General features: G+C 42.3%; 2 protein-coding genes across 10 annotated transcripts; one reads left to right on the top strand and one right to left on the bottom strand.

The window, feature by feature from the left end:
• The first annotated feature begins 71 nt into the window (after positions 1-71).
• On the top strand, positions 72-14,086 carry LOC135585700 (U-box domain-containing protein 33-like). 8 transcript variants are annotated; one of them, XM_065170734.1, is made up of 10 exons: positions 3,829-4,052; positions 4,717-5,182; positions 6,237-6,783; positions 7,601-7,719; positions 8,206-8,315; positions 9,892-10,330; positions 10,408-10,545; positions 10,829-11,380; positions 12,811-13,527; positions 13,646-14,086. In XM_065170734.1, exons 3-10 carry the CDS (start codon positions 6,516-6,518, stop codon positions 13,826-13,828), a joined length of 2,526 nt encoding a protein of 841 aa, XP_065026806.1. In that variant the 5' UTR covers positions 3,829-4,052; positions 4,717-5,182; positions 6,237-6,515; the 3' UTR covers positions 13,829-14,086. The 8 variants fall into 8 exon arrangements, 1 of the variants encoding a protein (XP_065026806.1); XR_010501693.1 differs by lacking the exons at positions 6,237-6,783; positions 7,601-7,719; positions 8,206-8,315; ... (3 more) ...; positions 12,811-13,527; positions 13,646-14,086 and adding an exon at positions 5,354-5,470 and having other exon boundaries at positions 72-4,052; positions 4,717-4,899; positions 5,068-5,182; XR_010501689.1 differs by lacking the exons at positions 6,237-6,783; positions 7,601-7,719; positions 8,206-8,315; ... (3 more) ...; positions 12,811-13,527; positions 13,646-14,086 and adding an exon at positions 5,354-5,470 and having other exon boundaries at positions 72-4,052.
• A 1,737-nt stretch (positions 14,087-15,823) lies between these two features.
• Positions 15,824-19,065, bottom strand: LOC135651988 (E3 ubiquitin-protein ligase XB3-like). 2 transcript variants are annotated; one of them, XM_065172695.1, is made up of 8 exons: positions 18,721-19,065; positions 18,574-18,633; positions 18,406-18,477; positions 18,176-18,297; positions 17,943-18,083; positions 17,724-17,831; positions 16,982-17,240; positions 15,824-16,270 (listed from the first exon to the last, which is right to left on the bottom strand). In XM_065172695.1, the coding sequence occupies exons 1-8, from the start codon at positions 18,901-18,903 to the stop codon at positions 15,899-15,901; spliced, it is 1,317 nt and encodes a 438-aa protein (XP_065028767.1). In that variant the 5' UTR covers positions 18,904-19,065; the 3' UTR covers positions 15,824-15,898. The 2 variants fall into 2 exon arrangements, with proteins under 2 accessions (XP_065028767.1, XP_065028768.1); XM_065172696.1 differs by lacking the exon at positions 17,724-17,831.
• Between the last annotated feature and the right edge of the window lie 530 nt (positions 19,066-19,595).

Below are 19,595 nucleotides of genomic sequence, written 5' to 3' on the forward strand. Positions count from 1 at the left end.
ACTTTATAGAGGCGAAGACCCGTCATCCACCGACCACGTGTCTAGCACGGAAATCAACGACGTGGTGGTACGTTCTCGACCACCCGTGCGTCCCACCTATTCCGCCTCGGTCGCGGAAATAAATAGTTTGACAGTGACGTCCCACCGACGCGAGGCGTTGTGGTCCCTCATGCGCTTCCACCAATCGAATAGCAGGTATAGTGCTGAGAAATCCACTGACTGTTCATATATATAATTATATATTTAGATATGCTATCTTATAGATAATTAATTCGTAGAAAATTACAAATATTTGATCTGTATATTATTATATTAGAACGGGAGATAATTTAAACTAGATGATGCACTAAGTTTAGTGGAGTTTAGAGTGATGTGCGTCGGAAAGAGACAATAAGATACGTGGAGATTGGAACACCAGTAGATCAATGAAATTTCAACCTGGATGATCGTGACAGACAGGTAGATGACATTAAAGGATGAATTGAAACAGAGGACTCGAGATACGTCGAGGCAACGCAGGAGGGATGCAATTTTGATGATCCGAATCTTCGTTAACATATATATATAAACTATTGTCGGATATGTTCCTGACATAGTGATGGATGGAATGGTCTCAGATAGGGTTGGCAGAATTTTGACTTGGGATTGACTCGGTTTTCATCTAACAATAATGAATTTTAAGGGAGATAATTACAACATATTTTTTCTGGGTTTTGGAGGAATAAATATGTTAATTTTGAATTTAGAGTTATGAATATGAAAATTACACAGGATTTTTTTTCTTCTAAAAAAAAAGAAAATAAAAATTCAAGAAAACATCATCGATCTTGCTTTATCCGAGCTACTGAGGGCGGAGAGCACGCGCAAGGTAGCGCTGATACCGGCGGAAGACGATGGTCCTGACGGCACCGAACTCCACCTTAATCTACTTGCCTCCTCCCATCCCTCCCCACCGCCATCCACAGACGTCCACCACCATAAGAGCACAACTCAAGCAGCAGCAGAGAAGTAACAGAGCTGTCGCCTCCCTCTCCGTATCCTCCTCCCATGTCTCGCTCCCGCCACCTCCACCTACCTCGCTCCCTCAGCGCCTGGGCGCCCTCTGCGCCCAGGGCAGCCTCGACGAGGCCCTCCACCTCCTCCTCGTCGCGGAACCCGCCGGCTTGCCCCCCCTCGCCGATGGCGTCGGCCTTCTCCTGCAGGCCTGCGGTGCCCGGGGCGACCTCGAGCTCGGCCGCCGCGTCCACGGCGTCGTCGCTTCCTCCGAGGGCCTTATGTCCAACCCCGTTCTCACCACCCGCCTCCTCACCATGTACTTCGCCTGCGGCTCCCCTTCCGACGCCCGCCGCGTCTTCGACGCCCTCCCCCGCAGGAACCTTTTCCAGTGGAACGCCATGATCAGCGGATACGCCCGCAACGAGCTCTTCGTCGAAGCCGTCGACACCTTCTTGCTGCTGATGTCCGCGACCGAACTCAGACCCGATAACTTCACCCTCCCCTGCGTCTTGAAGTCCTGCGCGGGCCTGTCGAACATGTCGACCGGGGAAGCCGTGCATGGGGTCGCCGTGAAGCTTGGATTGGGTTCTGATACTTTCGTGAACAATTCACTGATATCGATGTATGGCAAATGCGGTTACGTCGATGAGGCAGCTCACGTGTTCGATACAATGCCTGAGAGAAACTTGGTTTCTTGGAACACGATGATGTCTGCTTTTTCCGACAACGCCTTGTTGCAAGATGGATTCGATTTGTTCAAAGAGATGCTGTCGGTCGATGAAGAGAGTATGAGACCCGACGATGCAACGGCGGTGACAGTGCTGCCCATGTGTGCGGTTGATGGATGGCTTGAGATGGGGAGAGTTGTACATGGGATGTCGGTGAAGTTGGATTTGGATCATGAACTCAGAGTGAGTAATGCGTTGGTCGATATGTATGCAAAGTGCAGTTGTTTATCGGATGCACAATTGCTTTTTGGCCATAACCAGCAGAGAAATGTTGTGTCTTGGAATGCAATGATAGGTGGTGTTGCAAGGAATGGAGATGTAGATGGGGCCTTCGATCTTCTGCGTGAAATGCAATCAGAGGAGGGCATAAAGGCTAATGAAGTGACTGTCTTGAATGTTTTGCCTGCTTGTTTGGGACCATCGGAACTACAACATGTGAAGGAACTCCATGCCTATGTTATCAGAAATGGGCTACAGACTAATGACTTGGTGCCGAATGCTCTGATGGCAGCTTATGCAAAATGTGGCTTGCTGGATTCTGCAGATAATATCTTCAAAGATGTGGAGATCAAGACCGTCAGCGCATGGAATGCGCTGATTGGTGGTTATGCACAGAATGGTGATCCAAACAAGGCTATAGAATTATTCCTTCGGATGTCGTCTTCTGGTTTAGAGCCTGATTGGTTTAGCGTAGGAAGTTTGCTGCTTGCTTGTGCCCATCTACAGGATCTTCTTAATGGCAGGTCTCTCCATGGTTATGTCTTGAGGAATGGATTAGAAAAGGACTCGTTCATTTTGATTTCACTTCTTTCGCTTTACATCCAGTGTGGAAGATCACAGGAAGCGAGGCTCTTGTTTGACGCTATGGAGGACAAAGATTCTGTCTCGTGGAATGCTATGATTGCTGGGTACCTTCAGAATGGACTTGCACAGGAGTCGCTCCAACTATTTCGTCAGATGCAACATGAAGGATATGAACCTTCTATCATTGCAACTACCAGTGTCTTCATGGCTTGTGCTGAATTATCAGCCTTGCCGCTAGGGCAAGAGGCACATTGCTATGCGTTGAAGGTTGGCTTCACTGCAGACACCTTCCTCGGGAGCTCAATAATTGATATGTATGCAAAATGTGGTTCCATAGAGCATGCCCGCACCTTATTTGACAATTTGAAGGACAAGGATGCTGTTTCATGGACTGTGATGATCACGGGGTATGGCATTAATGGTTATGGTAGTGAAGCTATAGATCTCTATAATGAAATGGAAGGCCATGGGTTGAAGCCTGATGCTTTCACCTATCTTGGTATTTTGATGGCATGCAATCACGCAGGACTGGTGGAAGAGGGACTCAGGTATTTTGAGTATATGAAGAATAAGCATAGTTTGGAGCCAAAATTGGAGCACTATGCGTGTGTTGCGGACATGCTTGGACGGGTAGGTAAATTAGCTGAAGCAGCAAGGATAATTGAAGATATGCCAGAAGAACCTGATGGCAGAATATGGAGTGGATTGCTCGCCGCATGCAGAACTCATGGAGACATATGCTTGGGGGAGAGAGTCATCGAGAAGCTGTTAGAATTGGAGCCTGACAAGGCTGAACATTATGTTTTGGCATCAAATCTTTATGCAAGCTCGGGGAGGTGGGATGGTGTTCGAAGAATCAGAAACAGGATGAAGGAGATTGGCCTCCAAAAGGACCCTGGTTTTAGCTGGATAGATGTTGGTGGTAGAGTTTTCGATTTTGTGTCGGGAGACAATAGACTTCCAGAATCTGACGAGATTCATAGAATGTGGTGCTCTTTAGAGGAGAAGATACGCGGTATCGGATATATTCCTGACACTAGTTCAGTGCTGCATGAGAAAGGAGAGGAAGAGAAGCTGAAGATATTGCGAGGTCACAGCGAGAAGCAAGCAATTTCTTTTGGACTGCTGAAGACAAGCGGGAACAAGAAAATAAGGGTGTGCAAGAACATAAGGATATGCAGAGATTGCCATAATGCTGCTAAGCTGGTATCAAAAGTGGTAGGCAGGGAAATTATCGTGAGAGATAACAAGCGGTTCCATCATTTTAGAGATGGTTGGTGCTCTTGTGGTGATTTTTGGTAATGGTTATGCATCCGACCATAATTTAGTTTTCTCAAGCAGCTGTCATGTTGGAGATTTCAGTTTGGCTGGAATTCTAGGGTTCCAGTCATGAACATTACAAGAAAATATGGAAATTCTTGAATGGTCCTATCGAATAACTCTCATATCAGATCAATTCCGACACCCAATTTACAAGCCGTCGCACCCAGCATGAAGATTGGTGGCTGCCAAATTCTCCTGATGGTATAGAATTCTAATATCCTTTCCCTATATTATGCCTGCACTTGTTTCCCTATCTTTTGATGCATTTGAGCCCATGTAGTCTGACTTATCTGACCTGAAGCCAGAAGTATATGATCTCTACCAAGTCATACATTCTTTCTTGGATCATTTGTACATTTGATCTCTACCATGAGGTTTACCCATCTGCATCCCCAATTGGCAGGATAAATTTTCATGTCACGTCATCCTGAGAATACCAACTCGTATATTCAACCATGAAGACATCAAAAATCACTTTTTCCTTGCCGTGTATATCAGTTTATTTATACTTTTTGAGCTCAATAACAGGCTGCATGTCATTTCGACCCATCCCAGAAGAAAAGATGGGAGTAGAGTCCACAGTGAGTTGCATGACACTTTGGCAGGCTCTTGTTTTTCTAGATTACTGTTATTAGATTGCTCGTATTCACAGTTCATTTGCTACTTATTTGATCTGAGAGATTAAAGTTTTTGGAATTGCAAAAACAATCATCTACTTGTGGAGATGAGGCTGCATATAATTGTCATATTGGCACTTCTTTTTAGATTGCTTGTACCATATAACTCCAAACACTTAATTTCCATTCATTTTTATGCAGTTATTGCTCTCAATTTCTTTCCTGATGCTTGGTGTTCGATCCTGCAGGCATCAATCATTGCATCTTTCACACCAGTTAGATTGGTTCCTTCACTGACATCGACGGGATGATCAAAATCGACTGTATCAGATGTCGACGAGAAATCTGCCGTGTAGAAACGAAGATCCTGTTGTGATCAGACGTTTCTTGGCCTCCAAGTTCTTCCGAGACTCCTCTATGTCAATCCAAAGGTAACACCAAACTCAACTGTCACTTCATGGTTAGCTTGCTTTGACATCTCACGCGTGCATCCCCATCTTTCCACGCTTGTTTCTCGTGGACGTCAAAGTCGAGATGTGAAATTAGCTTCTGATTTCTCCAAACTCGTGTCTCATGAGGCCGCCGAGTGACTACTGCAGGTAGGCTGCCGAAACTTCCACTCTCCTTCCTCCTCTCGAGGCCGGTGCTCTCCCCTCGCCTTCCTGCTGATGTCACTATTGGCTGCTTCCTGACGTCAGCCGCTGCGTCAAACTGGTATGCAATTCATCTGATGGGTTCTCTTTATTAATATATATTCATTATATATATGTATATATATGTGTGTTAATTTATCGGACAATAAACGAAAATAAGCCTGCGCCAAGTCATCAACCAGTTCTATTGGTTGTCATGGCTGTGTGATACACCCTTTCCCTGCTTGACCAGGCTGGGCGGAAACAAAGGATCCAGGACAGGTATTTTTAGTGTCAATCTTCCCTCTGTTTCCTCTTCAATGAACAACTGGGCACACAATTATTACAGATACAATTCCCATTTTTCTTATTGTTAGTCTTACGGTATGATCCTTCGGATATCCGCATGACGTCTTTCAATTTGTACTATAATTAACTAAGATGTTCTATCAAAAGAAATCTATAAGAAAAATAAAGAAAGATACTCTATGCTCAATCATATTTTAATCAACGAGGCTTATAATACCATCATTTCGTGTACAGATGCTGCTAATGGTCCTCACTAACAGCTGCTCATCACTCGTCAGATATTGAAACATGAACTCTACTTGAAAATGATGAATCTATTTCATGAGGATGTCGCAGTGTCATGTAATAGATAGGCCAAAGCATAACTCTTGTTGATTAGTAGATAGTAGATAATAATCCCAATTTCTTTCAAATGAAATGCAAGGTGATCGCAGACCGTAGGATTAACATGGGGAATTCTAAGCTCATTCTGATAGGCCGACGGCCGTCATCTTCGTCCACGTCGCCCGATCTTGCTATTACAAACCGGGATATGCCTTGTACGTCAGTTTCTTGCGAGAGAATGGGTGGGTTAGAATATTGGGTATGCGAGGCTGGACTGGGGTAGCGTGTGGACCCCGTAACGCAAGCTGATAAGACTTTGGTTGCACACCGGAAGGAAATGCAATAGAAAATGGGGTTTATCCATGACGATTCGGGTATAGTTTGACGGTAGGTAAGCATGGTGTGGGAATATGCTGAAAGATCCGCCTCATTGATGTCTCCAGAATGACAAAATTCCGTGCTCCACCCCAATGCGGTTTCACCCGTCATTTCGATTCTGACAGGTGGTGCGGGACCCAGAACAGTTGCCAAGTCATCACGGAGGTAGGGATCGCGGTGGGTCTTCGGACAGGTGCGAAAGGCGCTGGCCCCTGCGCGAATGCACGCACCTACTCGCATCGGAGTCGTCACCAAAGTCAGCACTGCGAAGCCCGATCGCACCTCCCCATCACCAGAAAAAGCCGGACGCCCAGTCCCGCATCGCTCTCCTTCCTCCTCCTCGAGAGGCAAGGCAACGAAAGGAAAGTCCGTGGCGGCGGAAACCACGGGGATATTCGGCGACGATGGAGGTGCTCAGCCCGTCGCCGCCACGCAGTCCGGCCGTGGACCGCTACGGCCGGGGAGGCCCGGCCCAGGGCGCGGCCCTCCGCTTCCTCCTTGACCGGGCGTCGCCCGGGCCCCGGGACGCTGCTTCCGGAAAGCTCTACGTGGCGGTCGGGCGATCACCGGAGAAGACCCTGGGGCTTCTCCGCTGGGCCTTTCGCCGCTTCGAATGCAGGGAGATCGGTTTGCTCCATGTTCACCAGCCGTCGCCCTTGATCCCCACTCTCTGTTAGTCTCTCTCTCTCTCTCTCTCCTCTAGGACTATGTCGAGTTCTAGGTTTAATATTGTCGCTTTTCTTGCTTTTGTTTCTCTCGGTTGTATTATTGGCTGCGCTGCACTTCATTGGTTCGCCCTTGGCATTAACCATATGGGTATTATTAGCCTTCATTGTCGTGCTTCTGTATCTAAGCTGCAGGTTTATATTTGGTTTTAAGTGCTATTACTGTTGTTGTTTGTTGTGTTGCGAATGTGCTCATTGGAATCTGCGGCTTTACTTTACAAGCATCGATGGGAGATTTGGCATGATGTGTATTTTGGATAAATCTAGCTTATCCTGGTTTTTTTTTGTGCCAAATGAGCTTTTTTAGATCTTGTTGATGTATGATGCTCTGTTGCAGTCGGATAAGAGAGTACAGGAGTCGTTGAAAACTTGATTGTCGAATTATAGCATGGGATGGGAAGTCATGTAGAAGCTTATATAATGTTGAGACATACAAATTGAACGAATGATGTATTATAGAAGCCCTGTTGGTTGTAGGATCTTATTCTTCCTTGAGGTACATGTTCATGAGTTAATCACCTGCACCTGTTAGATCCAAATGGCTTGTAGGTGTGGCTGTCACTAACATGAAATTGGTCGGTTCGAACAATTGAAAGTGTATCCAAATCTTCGCATCGTAAAGTCCTGATCAATTTCGATGAAGTGGGTTAAATATTATGATGGTGGTGTACATGCTTAATCTTCCTGAGCAGTACTTTATTCCTGTTCTACTCTTTTAGTATGAACTATCTTTTATCCTCACAGTGATGTAAATCAATGTTCAGTAGGAAAAATTCCTGTTAATCAAGCTAATGAGGAGCTGGTGTCCTCGTATCGAAGAATTGAGAGGGACGAGACAAAGAAGATCCTATTCAATTATCTGAGTTTCTGCCTTAAGGCACAGGTGCTTCTCTTTTGTCATTTTTGTTTTCTTTTTGTAGCCTTCATGGGTTCAGCATTTGAGACTCAACTTTGCTGAATTGCGAATCGTTTTTAGGTCTTGTTTGGTCTTGAATTGACAGGATAGTACCGGAATCTTTTCTCTGGGTATCTTACAAGTCTGCATATTCCTTATTTGGAAATTTCTATCATAAGTTAGGGCTGTAGGTTCAGCACCTTGATGCAATTCTTGTAGACAGTCACTTGGCTATTAGGGTCCTGAGTGAAACTCATGTGCTTGCAGCATCATTCCAAATCCTTGAGCACTTCTTAAGGATTGGTGCACCAGTTTTTGGTGCTCTAATGTCTTTTGGAGTTGGTAAAGTTAGAAACCAAATCAAATTACTCTCTTAATCTCTGAGAGAAGTGGAAATTTTTTGCAACAACTTATATATGTTGTTAAATATTGTCATTCTAGTGTATGGAGCTAAACCTACTATGGAATGTGCAGGTGCATGCAAGTGTTATTGTGACTGAAAGTGATCAAATTCAGAATGGAATTGTGGATATCGTGACTCAACATGGCATTAAGAAGCTTGTTATGGGATCAACTTCAGACAAGTAAGTGGTGATTCCTGGTATTTATTCTTTCCTCTATATCCACTTTTATATCCAGCTAAACAATTGTGTGTCCTCCATAGAGATTTTTGGTCATATGATTAACTTTCTTCATCAGCAACTAGTTTTAGGCATCAACCAACCAGCAACTAGATTTCGGCATTGAGTAATTTGACTAGCCTTTGGAACTTAGCAAACAATGTAACCTTTTGAGGATCTTTTATTTAGTGTTTGGCAGGTGAATGCACCATTTTCTTTTTTATAAAGTAACCATCTCAGTATAGAAGTCAGAAATACTTCAATAATTAATGCTGAGATATGTAAAAGGAAACTCTGGAGGTATATTGAATCTGATATAAATCAAATTTCTAGCTACATAAATGTTTAGAATGGTTTAGAAACTAGAATTCTGTTCTGTGTCATGTGGCATCAAGTAATAAAAATGTTGATGCTTTCAGTGTTTATTAGAATTGAGGTCTGAAAGTACCAAAGCAGATATGATAGAGAGGCATAGATTTTCAGTATTGTTCCAGTGTTGAGTTAGGTCTTAAAAAGTTAAGAATGTACTTGTATTTACTGTATATATGATTGGCCGACATGATAAATTTATATTGTGTTATGCCTGTATCCTTATTTTTTGTGCTGGTATGGCATTTTTTGGGTATTTTCCTTTTTCTTATATGTTCTAGGTTGTGCAAATTATGTTTTTATCACTTAAAGTTTGCTATGCTTTGAATTTTGATACTATTTCAATTCATTAGGCTTCTTATATTTCTTGTTCCATAGGTCCCTTTAATCTTTAGGTTTCCTGTCCACCAAACATTGTTCCAAGTTCACTGTATCACCATTTCCTTGCACATGCCAACTTCAGGAACTTTGGTCAAATTCAAGGTAGAACAAGTTGAAATAGTTCTGAAGAGTTGTTTTATATTATTTGACTGGAAAATGCAATTCTATAGAGTTGCTGTAAATTTGCTGGTTAAGTTGCATTAACACGTGTTATGTTGTGCTTATTTAACTAGGACTGAAGTTTCCCAGAAAACATGTTTCAAAAAGACAGTTGTTGTGCTTACAAGCAATGAAATTTTCATTCCATTTATTCAGGATCCAGAATTTATTTAGATACCCGATAGCTCTAGGGTAAAATTTTAATGCTTAAAAGAGTTTAATTGCTTAAGCTGGTAACTGATACTAGGTTCCAAATGCTAATATCATTTAAAGCTCTGTTGTTCCCTACCACTAATTGTGCTTTGTTTCATTAATGCCCCCTGTGCTGCTTTGTATAATTTAACTGCAACTAGGGTAGGTGGTGTCAGCATAAATACAGCTTTTAGGTTACACTTTGATATAATAATTTTGACATCACCTTGAGTGCAAAACTTTACATCAGCTTTTAGGTTACACTTTGGCATATGCACAATGTTCGGTGGCATCATAGATCAGCTTGATGTGTGAAATGACCCACACACATTCTATCATACATATTACCCATTCTATGTTGCATCAGAGTAAATCAAATATTTCAATCATCATGCATTGCCTCTCTGATAGTGAACTTCTTGTAATGGACTGATGACAGTTGCTTCAAGTTGATTGGGAGCTCCAGCAAAATGACTTTTACTGCAAAAAATGTACCTCCATTCTGTGAGATATGGTTTGTTAGCAAAGGCAGGCATATCTGGACAAGGGAGGCTAGTGAATTCACAGATGACTTACTTCCGGTTCTTAGGCCTGATGAATCTGTTAATGGAGAGATATTCTGGTTAAATTTACAAGATCACAATGTTGAGCCATTGCTTCATCCAGAATGTCCACTCAATAGCTTCTTTGGTGCTGATCTGCAAGGAAGTAGAGGCTTGAATCAGAATGAATCCAATAATTCAGTTGTCATGCCAACTGCCGAGTCCTGTGTTACTTGTACAACAAAATTTTGCAGTTCACAGGAACCTTCACTTGCTGCAGCTTCATGGCATTCTTCCCCATCTGTTATGGAGTTTCTTTCGGAAATTATCTCCAAGGTATGCACACAAACACTTCATTGCTATCTCGTGAAATTGCTCAGACGTAATTTTGACTTCATTTATATAAATGATAGGATGAGCCGGATCAGGATATCTTGTATGATCAGCTCAAAGAAGTAGCAGCAGAAGTTGAAAGATCTAAAAGAGAAGCATTTATCGAGCTTGCTAAACGGAAACAACTGGAATCTGAAGTTGCAGAAGCTGTTAATAGAGTAAGCAACAATAGCACATACATACTATATTTATTTATATCAATCAACTAAGCATTGCTAAAGCTATCACAGTCTGTTTGTTTGTATTGGTTCATATTCTATTCATTCGCGCATGAATTTGACAGTTTGCATAAGATGTTAGTGTAAAACATCTTTAATTAGATTTCTACTGAAGTGTGCACATCACCAAAAGCAGCCAAAAATGATGGTTGTCATATAGTTTCCTTTCAAGTTGTTGGGCTGTAGATAGCTAACTTATATGATTGTTCCTGGTTTTGACTAGGTCAAAGCTCATGAAGCTGCCTGTGAACATGAAGTCAAAATTAGAGAAGAGCTTGAAGATATTCTTAGAACTATCAAGTTGCAGCATGAAGAGATTGTAAACCAAAGGGATGAAGTCTTGAGAGAGTTGCAAAATGTCATGGAAAACATAACCCTCCTACATTCTCGTGCTGAAGAAATGGCCCTTCTCAGGGATGAAGCTGAAGGTGAATTGGAGATCATCCAATCGTCAATAGAGATTATTAATAGAGGAAGGCAGAAGATCAACCAGAAAGATGACATTGAGGACAACAAGTTTGAAAATTTGGGATCTGGTGGGCATGACCCATCTCCAAATTGCAGCCAGCTTATTGTTTATGGTGATGATGTATATGATTGTGCAGAGTTTACATTGTCAGATCTGCAAACTGCTACTTGTGAATTCTCAGAGAGCTTCAAGTTAGGACGAGGAGGCTATGGTTGTCTTTACAAGGGAGAAATTATGAATAGAACTGTGATGATAAAAAGGTTACATCAGCATAATGTTCGAGGCCAGGTGGAGTTTCAACAAGAGGTATGCTCCCTGTCATGCACGCACAAACAAACTAACGCATTGTGACTATCCAAGTAAATTTTAGTTACAGTTCATCACAAAAGGGTATGTTGCTCCTCAAGCATATGATTAAGTTGTGATTTTCTATTGTCTAAATCCTATAATTCTATGATCAATTCAATGCAATGGGACATTTTCCAAAAGGCGCAGTAACATTTTTTGTTAGTACCAACTGCAATGAGGATTGGATATTCATATTTCATTAAAGATATATCCAACAATTTCCACTTGAAGATATAAGAACCCTCTATTCAGGAATATATAATATTCTAGATGTCTATGAGATGAAATGTTGGTTCAGATATTTTATCCAATGCTGTCAATGTGAGTTTTCAGGACCAACATAAGGTTCATAAATGAAATATGCAATATAGAATAGCCCTTACATGTTACATGTGAGATCCAATGCAATGAATTCCTAGGAAAGAAGTCTTCTTTTTGTTATGTTTCTAGCTTGTATGGAGATGTTGGTTTTGGTCTGTCTGGTTTCTTTGCTGTTGATTGTATAAACAACCAATAGTATTTACGACAGTCTTGAGAGTGGCAGACCGGGACATTCTTAATGGATTAGTTGCAAAATTTCAATTCGGAGAGCAGCAACATGCCTGAACTTATCTTGCATTTCTTTTGTGATCCCGGCGATGACGGTTTGGGTTATGGAAACAGACTCTTTATATATGTTGACCCTCTAGCAATGAACTGACAGGTGTCTCATGCAATGGGCTGTCATATTTAGCTATAACTCCATTTTATAGATTTCAAGTTTAATGTAGATTTGAATCTTGAGAGCCCTTATTATGTCAAAAAATCTTTGGAATTATTTATCCTTTTCCACTTTACAACAGCTTGGTTTTCAGCCTGTAAACTATTGAATTTTACCATCCTTAGTTCTTTACTGGATATTATTTTTAAAATCTTCTTAGCATTCCAAATTTTATGATAGTTGTCCTTGGTTAACATGATAATACTTGGTTCTAGAAACACCAGGAAGTTGTGCATGTATCATAATTCCTTAAAGAAAATTAGTATATTCTTGTGGTACTTCCATATATGTCGATCAAGTATCGTCAACGACTTACTACATACTTTGGGTCACATTTTACCAACATACTTAACTATAATCAGGCAACAGTTTAGAGTGGACCAGATTATCTAAGAGGATCATAATACTGGTAAATATTGATATACTATGCATCAATATAACTATGATCAGCAAATTGGGTTTGGATTATCATTTTCTAGTTCAACAAACCAAGATGTGAAAAGGGACCTTTAAATGGTTATTGTGAGGATGGCTTTGAATGTAGTAGTAGTACAATACGCTACGTGGTTTTGCATGTGGTGGTTTTGTGCTGTTGACTAAACCATTCTTGTATCCTATGTTCTTGTAGGTCCATGTCCTCGGCAAAACTAAGCACCCACATCTGGTCACGATGATTGGTATGTGCCCAGAAGCCCTGTCCGTTGTTTATGAGTATATGCCCAATGGAACGCTCCAAGATCGCCTCTTCTGCAGAGCCACTCCAATGAATTGGAAGATCCGAGCCCGAATAATAGCTGAAATCTCAAGCGCGCTCCTCTTCTTGCACTCCTGCAAACCTGAGAAAATTGTTCATGGTGACCTAAAGCCTGAGAACATCTTTCTTGACTACAGCTACAATTGTAAACTTGGAAATTTTGGAGTTTGCAGGCTCATACAGCAGGATACAGGGCACAACCCAACGTTATGCCGATACAGAGAGCCCCAGGCAGCATTTCCTTATTCCGACCCCGAATACCAAATGACTATGGAATCAACAACGAAGTCTGATGTATATTCCTTTGGAACCATCATTCTCCAGTTACTCACCGGGAAACCGGCTAGGGGGTTGTCTGGTGAGATACGCCGCGCTTTGTTATCTGGAAATTTGAAGTCGATCTTGGATCCTAGTGCTGGTGACTGGCCTACCGATGTGGCAAGAAATCTTGCAGAGATTGGTTTGCAATGCAGTGAACTGAATGCTCAAGATCGACCAGAGCTGACACCTGAGATGGTGAAGGACCTGGGGTACCTACATTTGATGGAGGAAAGACCAGTACCCCCTTTCTTCCTGTGCCCAATCCTTCAGGCAAGTGTACATGAAAAGTTTGCTCATGGTTACTTGTTAATTACGAGCAAAATTTTAGTTGATATTTTAGCTGCTCAATGTCTGGTAACCTTGACACCATACGCTCTAAATGCTGCAGGAGATCATGCATGATCCTCAAGTAGCAGCAGATGGATTTACTTATGAAGGAAGGGCACTGAGAGAGTGGTTGGATAGCGGACGAGATACTTCCCCTATGACCAACTTGAAGCTGAAACACCTACATCTCACTCCCAATCATGCTCTCCGTCTCGCTATACAGGATTGGCTGTGTCAGCCATGAAGATGTGCAGCAAGATTGTTTGCCATGATTTGCACAACAAGGGTGTCAAAAGAGTCTCGCATAATACTGGTGTATATTACACCGTATTCCTGTGTAATACTGTACATACATGAATGGTGGCGAGCAGTCGAGTGTCAATACGGTGTTTACTTTAATGTGTCATAGATTTTAATCTTCCTCTGGTTACAGTAACGGGAGAATTTTTGTACCATATGATGAATGCTGATTTATTTTTATCTAATGATGATTCTTTTGTGAGTTTGTCTCCCATCTCATGGTATGAGCATCCAAAACACACAAACCTTGTCCATAATGCATGCCCACTGCAAATGATTGTTCCTTCATGAGCAATAGGCAACCCTTTGTTTTATTTTATTTTCTTTTGTATTTCCAGGGAATGAATTGATTCTTATAGTCCATCAATTGACTGAGACATTTGGATGTTTCATTATCAATCTTATCTGAATATATATCAGATAGACTATCAAGTAGCTGTTTATAACTTGTTGCAGTCTCTATTAGCAGCAGAAAGCATATATGTTATATCTTTGTGCATGTCAAACTTTCATGATATTTTGAATATATTGTATTGTTTGGCTTCTGCTCTGTGACTTGGAGGAGCATGAAATTTTGAATATATTGTATTGTTTTTTAGAATATTACTCTTAATAATCCATCTAGATTTCAGCCATGATATCCCTCATCTTAGAAACTTGTTGGGTTGAGACCCAAGTCTACTAGCTCAAGCAGGCACATGCCATGTGACCCCCCTCTTCAGATCTATATTTGACTCAATCAACATAAAGAAACATACCTACCTAAACCTATCATGGACTGTAAGTTAGGAAAAGGTAATGTAAGTGGTCAAAGAAGAAAAAGCTTGCAACCCCCTCTTTTTCCAACAGTGCATTGTCTGCTTCTCTTTGATCTCAAAGGAGATGACATAAACAATATGATGATAATGAGAGCTCCTCAGCTTCATCCAGTTCTTCTCCACCATGGGGACTCTTTCACCTGCAGATGGGACTCAACCAAAATTGACTACCCACCTAACAAAGTCCAAGCCTCTCTCTTATCCCAATGAATTGTTTAGGTGGATACTGGAAAGAATGGGTCAATAATGGCAAGCCTGCATCAGCTTCAGGGATGAAGATAACAAATGACAGTGACAATTCCCAATCTGAACCTGCCAAACTCATCCCTACCTGTTGGATATTATGTGCAGCTCTCAGGCAGCAACAAAATTGAGAAGAGAGATAAATGCTAGTAATCTAAATAAAAAACAAAAGCTTCCAGTGGGTGAAATGATGGAGAGTGCACACTGCCAAAGAAGAGAGAGGACCCCCCAAGCTCACATTGATGGGAGACATGCTCTCCAAACAAGAGATGCATCTTTAGCTTTTCCACAGCAGTTTGTCCCCATACAGAATCCATGTACTCACAACAAGGGAATCCACAGTACAATCTCACCTCAGCAGCTGGTAACACTAGGCTTGAAACAGGGATGTGACCACTGACAAGAAGCTTGCATAATTAAAAGGAGAGTACTGACCAAATGGAGCCCATCCCCATAATCAATCACATGGCAGGCAGTCACATGATGGCTAATACCCAAAAACACTCTCTTCTGAATCACTGTGCCCATGCACATTGATACCCAATACCCAAAAGTCTCCCTTGTCAATCAGTGTGCCCATGTACATTGCATCACCATGATTCAAATCAGACATTCAGGCTGCAGCTTCTTCCCCCCTCTTGAAGGACATTGATGAGTTGTAAGATAAGAAAATTCCCCTCCACTGTCCTTCAGAAGAGATGACATCATCCCTATATATATATATATATATATATATATATATATATATATATATATATATATATATATATATATATATATATATATATATATATATATATATAGTCAAAGGACTGTTTAACTATGTTCTCCTTTGATCTCAGAGCACAAGAATCTGCACCTGCATCAAGATCATGTAGTTTGATACCCAAAACCTTATTTTTGTTTAGCATTCCTGGTTGTGGCCAGTAGCCATATGAACTGCACTGTATGTTCTACAGCTTGTCTACCATGTCACTGCTATCAGTTATTCTACCTGAGCCACAGCCCATCAGTCCAAATGATCCCACAGCTGAAGACAGACCTTTGAAGCTACTACTGCCCTCGCTGCTGCAATGCCGGAACCTCCTTGGCTTTGAGGTGGTGTTCTGGTCTCCGGTGTCCCTGGCCTTGGTGGTTACCAGCCGAGATATGCTGCTGCGGCAGAAGGGGCAGGCCGGTGAAGGCAAGAACAAGGTTGTGGGGTTTGGCTTGCTGTGGCAGCACACGGCCAGTGTGCATTGGGCACACATCTGATGCCGGCAGTCTTGGACCTCGATGGTGCAAACCCGGTCGAAGCAGATGGAACAGAACTCTGCATCACTCCCCTGCAATAACAACTATTTTTCATGAGATGGAAGTAAAAAAGGCATTGCATTTGATGTATTATAGTTTCTCAGAGGCAGAATATCATCAAACAACTCCTTGTGCTATTGCTGTTATCCTCCTATCATCTTTACATTGTTTAATCATTAGCAATAAGAAGCTAAATGCTCTTTCTTTGGGGGACAAAAGCAGCTGTGAGTTCAGTAGGTCATATGAGTGTCAGTTTGTAAGCATTGTGGGATGTACCCATCTCATGACTCACAGTGAAATTGCTCATATTCAAGGGTTAAAACTGGAGAGAAGAATCATTGCAGGTTGTGGCCCAGACCTGAACAACTAAATGAAGGGTGAAATCATGGTGTCTTAATCTACTACTTAGGTTTATGGAAATAATTTGCAGATTCAGTAAGTAAACGCAGCATAATTCTCCACCAGATTCAATAACATGATCATACTGCTGCTTCACATGCAGTTTTAGCAATATATAGATAACAATGCTAAAAGATGCTGCTCTTTCTTTCTTTCGATCGAAGACTGAGTTTGCTCCATGCAAACAAAATGCCATTGGCTTATATCTCACAATTAACAAGAGGAAAATAACATTGATATAATTATGGATCCCAAAAAATGGTTATCATAAGCAGAAGAAAAAAATAAAGGAAAAGAATTAAGATATCTTCCTTGAATAAATGGGGGAAAAAAGGATGCAGTACCTCAGAAACATCATCATCAAATGCTTTATCTGAATGTGCAGGAGATGTCAACGAATCTGTAGTTCCTTTCAAGATCTTCATTTCCCTTTCCCTGTTACCCTCCATCAGAGCTGCCTCCAGCAGAGCCTTCGTCTCTGAATCAAGTTCACTGATGAACTTCAGTGCAGAAGGCCAAACCAGAGGCTCTGCTGCAGATGGGTTCAATAGAGCTGCACATTCTCCATGATTCTGCTTCAGTGCAACCTCATACGGCATTCTCCTGTAAATCCAAGTGCCAACAAAGAAAAAGGACATTATGCAGCCGCATTGAGATGATAAATCGCAAACAAATTAATGAACAAGTCGGTATATCCAATCACCCTACCGATCTTTAGTCCCAGTACAAGAAATTTTTCCGACAAAGATGGCGACTAGAACGCACATTAGAGAAACTAAAAGGATGCTGAATTGAAAAATGACATTTTCGTAATGCTTGAGCCAACAAAAGATTTCCTAATAGCTTATCCAAAGTATTTGATAGCATAGGAGTAGAAAATTGCTGAGGAATATCAAAAGCTGCACCTAGATCTGTGAATTGCAACAAATAAAAACCAGTTGATCGAAGCTCCTGGACACTAACGAGCTTGGATGGAATCATCTACACTAATTTCATCCTCCCAGCAACTTGCACAAACCCTAAGTTATGATCAAGCAACTCCAAGCTCGGAGCAGAAACAATGTGCAAGCCGAGACACATCCTTACCCAGATGAATCCCGTTGAAGCCGATCAGCACCGCGTGCAAGCAACTCCCTGATGCAATCCAAGCTTCCCCCCCGAGCTGCCAAGTGCAGAGGGGTGCTCCCAGGAAAGCTGCAATTTGGGATCTCTTAAGCTCACAGCTAAGTCACAATCTCCAGACTTGGAACTAACACCAAAGGCATGTGTGTGATGGAGAAAGAGTCAGTCACAGCATAAACTTACCCATATCGGCCAGTCGAAGCACAGACGAGAGCGCCATTGTCTACCAGAATATGGACGCAGCTGGGCCTTTTTTGCCTCGCCGCGAGGTGCAACGGCGTCGCTCCGGTGCCATCACTCACGTTTACAAACCGGGCAAATCCCCTGTCAGTCCACAAAAAGAAGAAGAAGAAGCTAAACCTTGACTCATTCAACCACAGTCACGCCATGAATCGGTGGATCTTTTAGAGCCCTACCAAGAACTTGCAACATGTGTGGATTTGGCAGCCGACAGAATTGCTCGCAGACAATCGGAATGACCATAATAAGCAGCATGATGGAGGCAAGTTCTTCCATTTACCGAATCGAACATCAAGATCTATCCACACAGATAATGAGAGATCAATCCCAGCACAAAATCCAAGATTTCGGAGACGAGAGTAACAGCAAAAGGGAATCTTGAGAAGAAGACAGTAGCTCGGCTCACATTTGCTCCGGAATCGAGTAGCTTCTGCACGCACTCGATCTTTCCATGCATCGCGGCCAGCATCAATGGGGTCTGATTACGGAAACCAAATTCCATGAAAATGAAAAGATTTTTGAGTAGGAAGGAAGTAATTCATGACAAAACAATGTCTTTTTCTGGCCTCTTCACCTGTTTATCTCGATTCAAGACATCGGGGCTAACAGATCGATCCAAGATCATAGACAAAACCTGCAAACATATCGCACATCAGACCAAAAACCCAAGCATCGACCGATCCTCGCCAGAAGAAGCTCGGGCGGAGGGAAATGGGCTCACCTCAACGCGGCCATTGGCGGCGGCGATGTGGAGCGCGGAGAGGCGGTCGTAGATGGTGGTCCGGAGAAGCAGTGACGGGTCGTCCTTCAGGTAGGAGTCCACCGCCTGCAAGTCGCCGGCTTGGACTGCGGTGAAGAAGTCATGGTCGTAGCTCGAGCTGGCGCAGCTCAGTCCCTGGCCCATCCCCGCCCTGCCTCTCCGAGCTCCTCCGGTGGTCGATACGTGAGCTCTGGAGGTCTTCGGACTCCCACCGGAGCGCCGCGGCGCCGCCGGGGAAAGGGAGGCGAGCGTTGGAAGGGAAGGAGGGAAGCGGCTGAAGCGTCACGGCAGCGGTCTTCGCGTCTTTAAAATAATACTAACTTTTTATGCTGCTTTTATTATTTTACGGACCACAAAATGACGCAAACGCGGTCAATATTACAATAATTAAGTTCTATCTAAATACATTAAAAATAATAAATATTTTCGAACTTCTAAATAATCATTTTATCATCTTAACTTTCAAAAATCTTCTTAATAGCACTATCCTAATTGCACCTTCACTTGTTCTTGATCACTCAGACTTTAAAGCCTCATCATGGTTAGTCATATCCTCCCACGAAGGTATACCTGATCGAGTGAGAAGAATGGGTAATTTGTTATTACGAACCCGCTCACACGATTAGACGAGGAGAAGATGGAGGAGGCTAATGTTATCTATCAACTCGCACACAAAAGCACAAACGATCAGAGAAGAGGGTCGACGTGCGAGGGGATAGTGGTAATTGATATGAGTAAAATATTTTTTTTCAAACTTACGATACTTTAATCGAAAAGTCCAAAGTTATGAATTCTTTTTCAAGAATTCGCTACATTTACTTTACATAACTTCTCCT

This window comes from Musa acuminata, chromosome BXJ3-10 (assembly GCF_036884655.1).
Source record: "Musa acuminata AAA Group cultivar baxijiao chromosome BXJ3-10, Cavendish_Baxijiao_AAA, whole genome shotgun sequence".
Classification (NCBI taxonomy): Eukaryota; Viridiplantae; Streptophyta; class Magnoliopsida; order Zingiberales; family Musaceae; genus Musa; species Musa acuminata.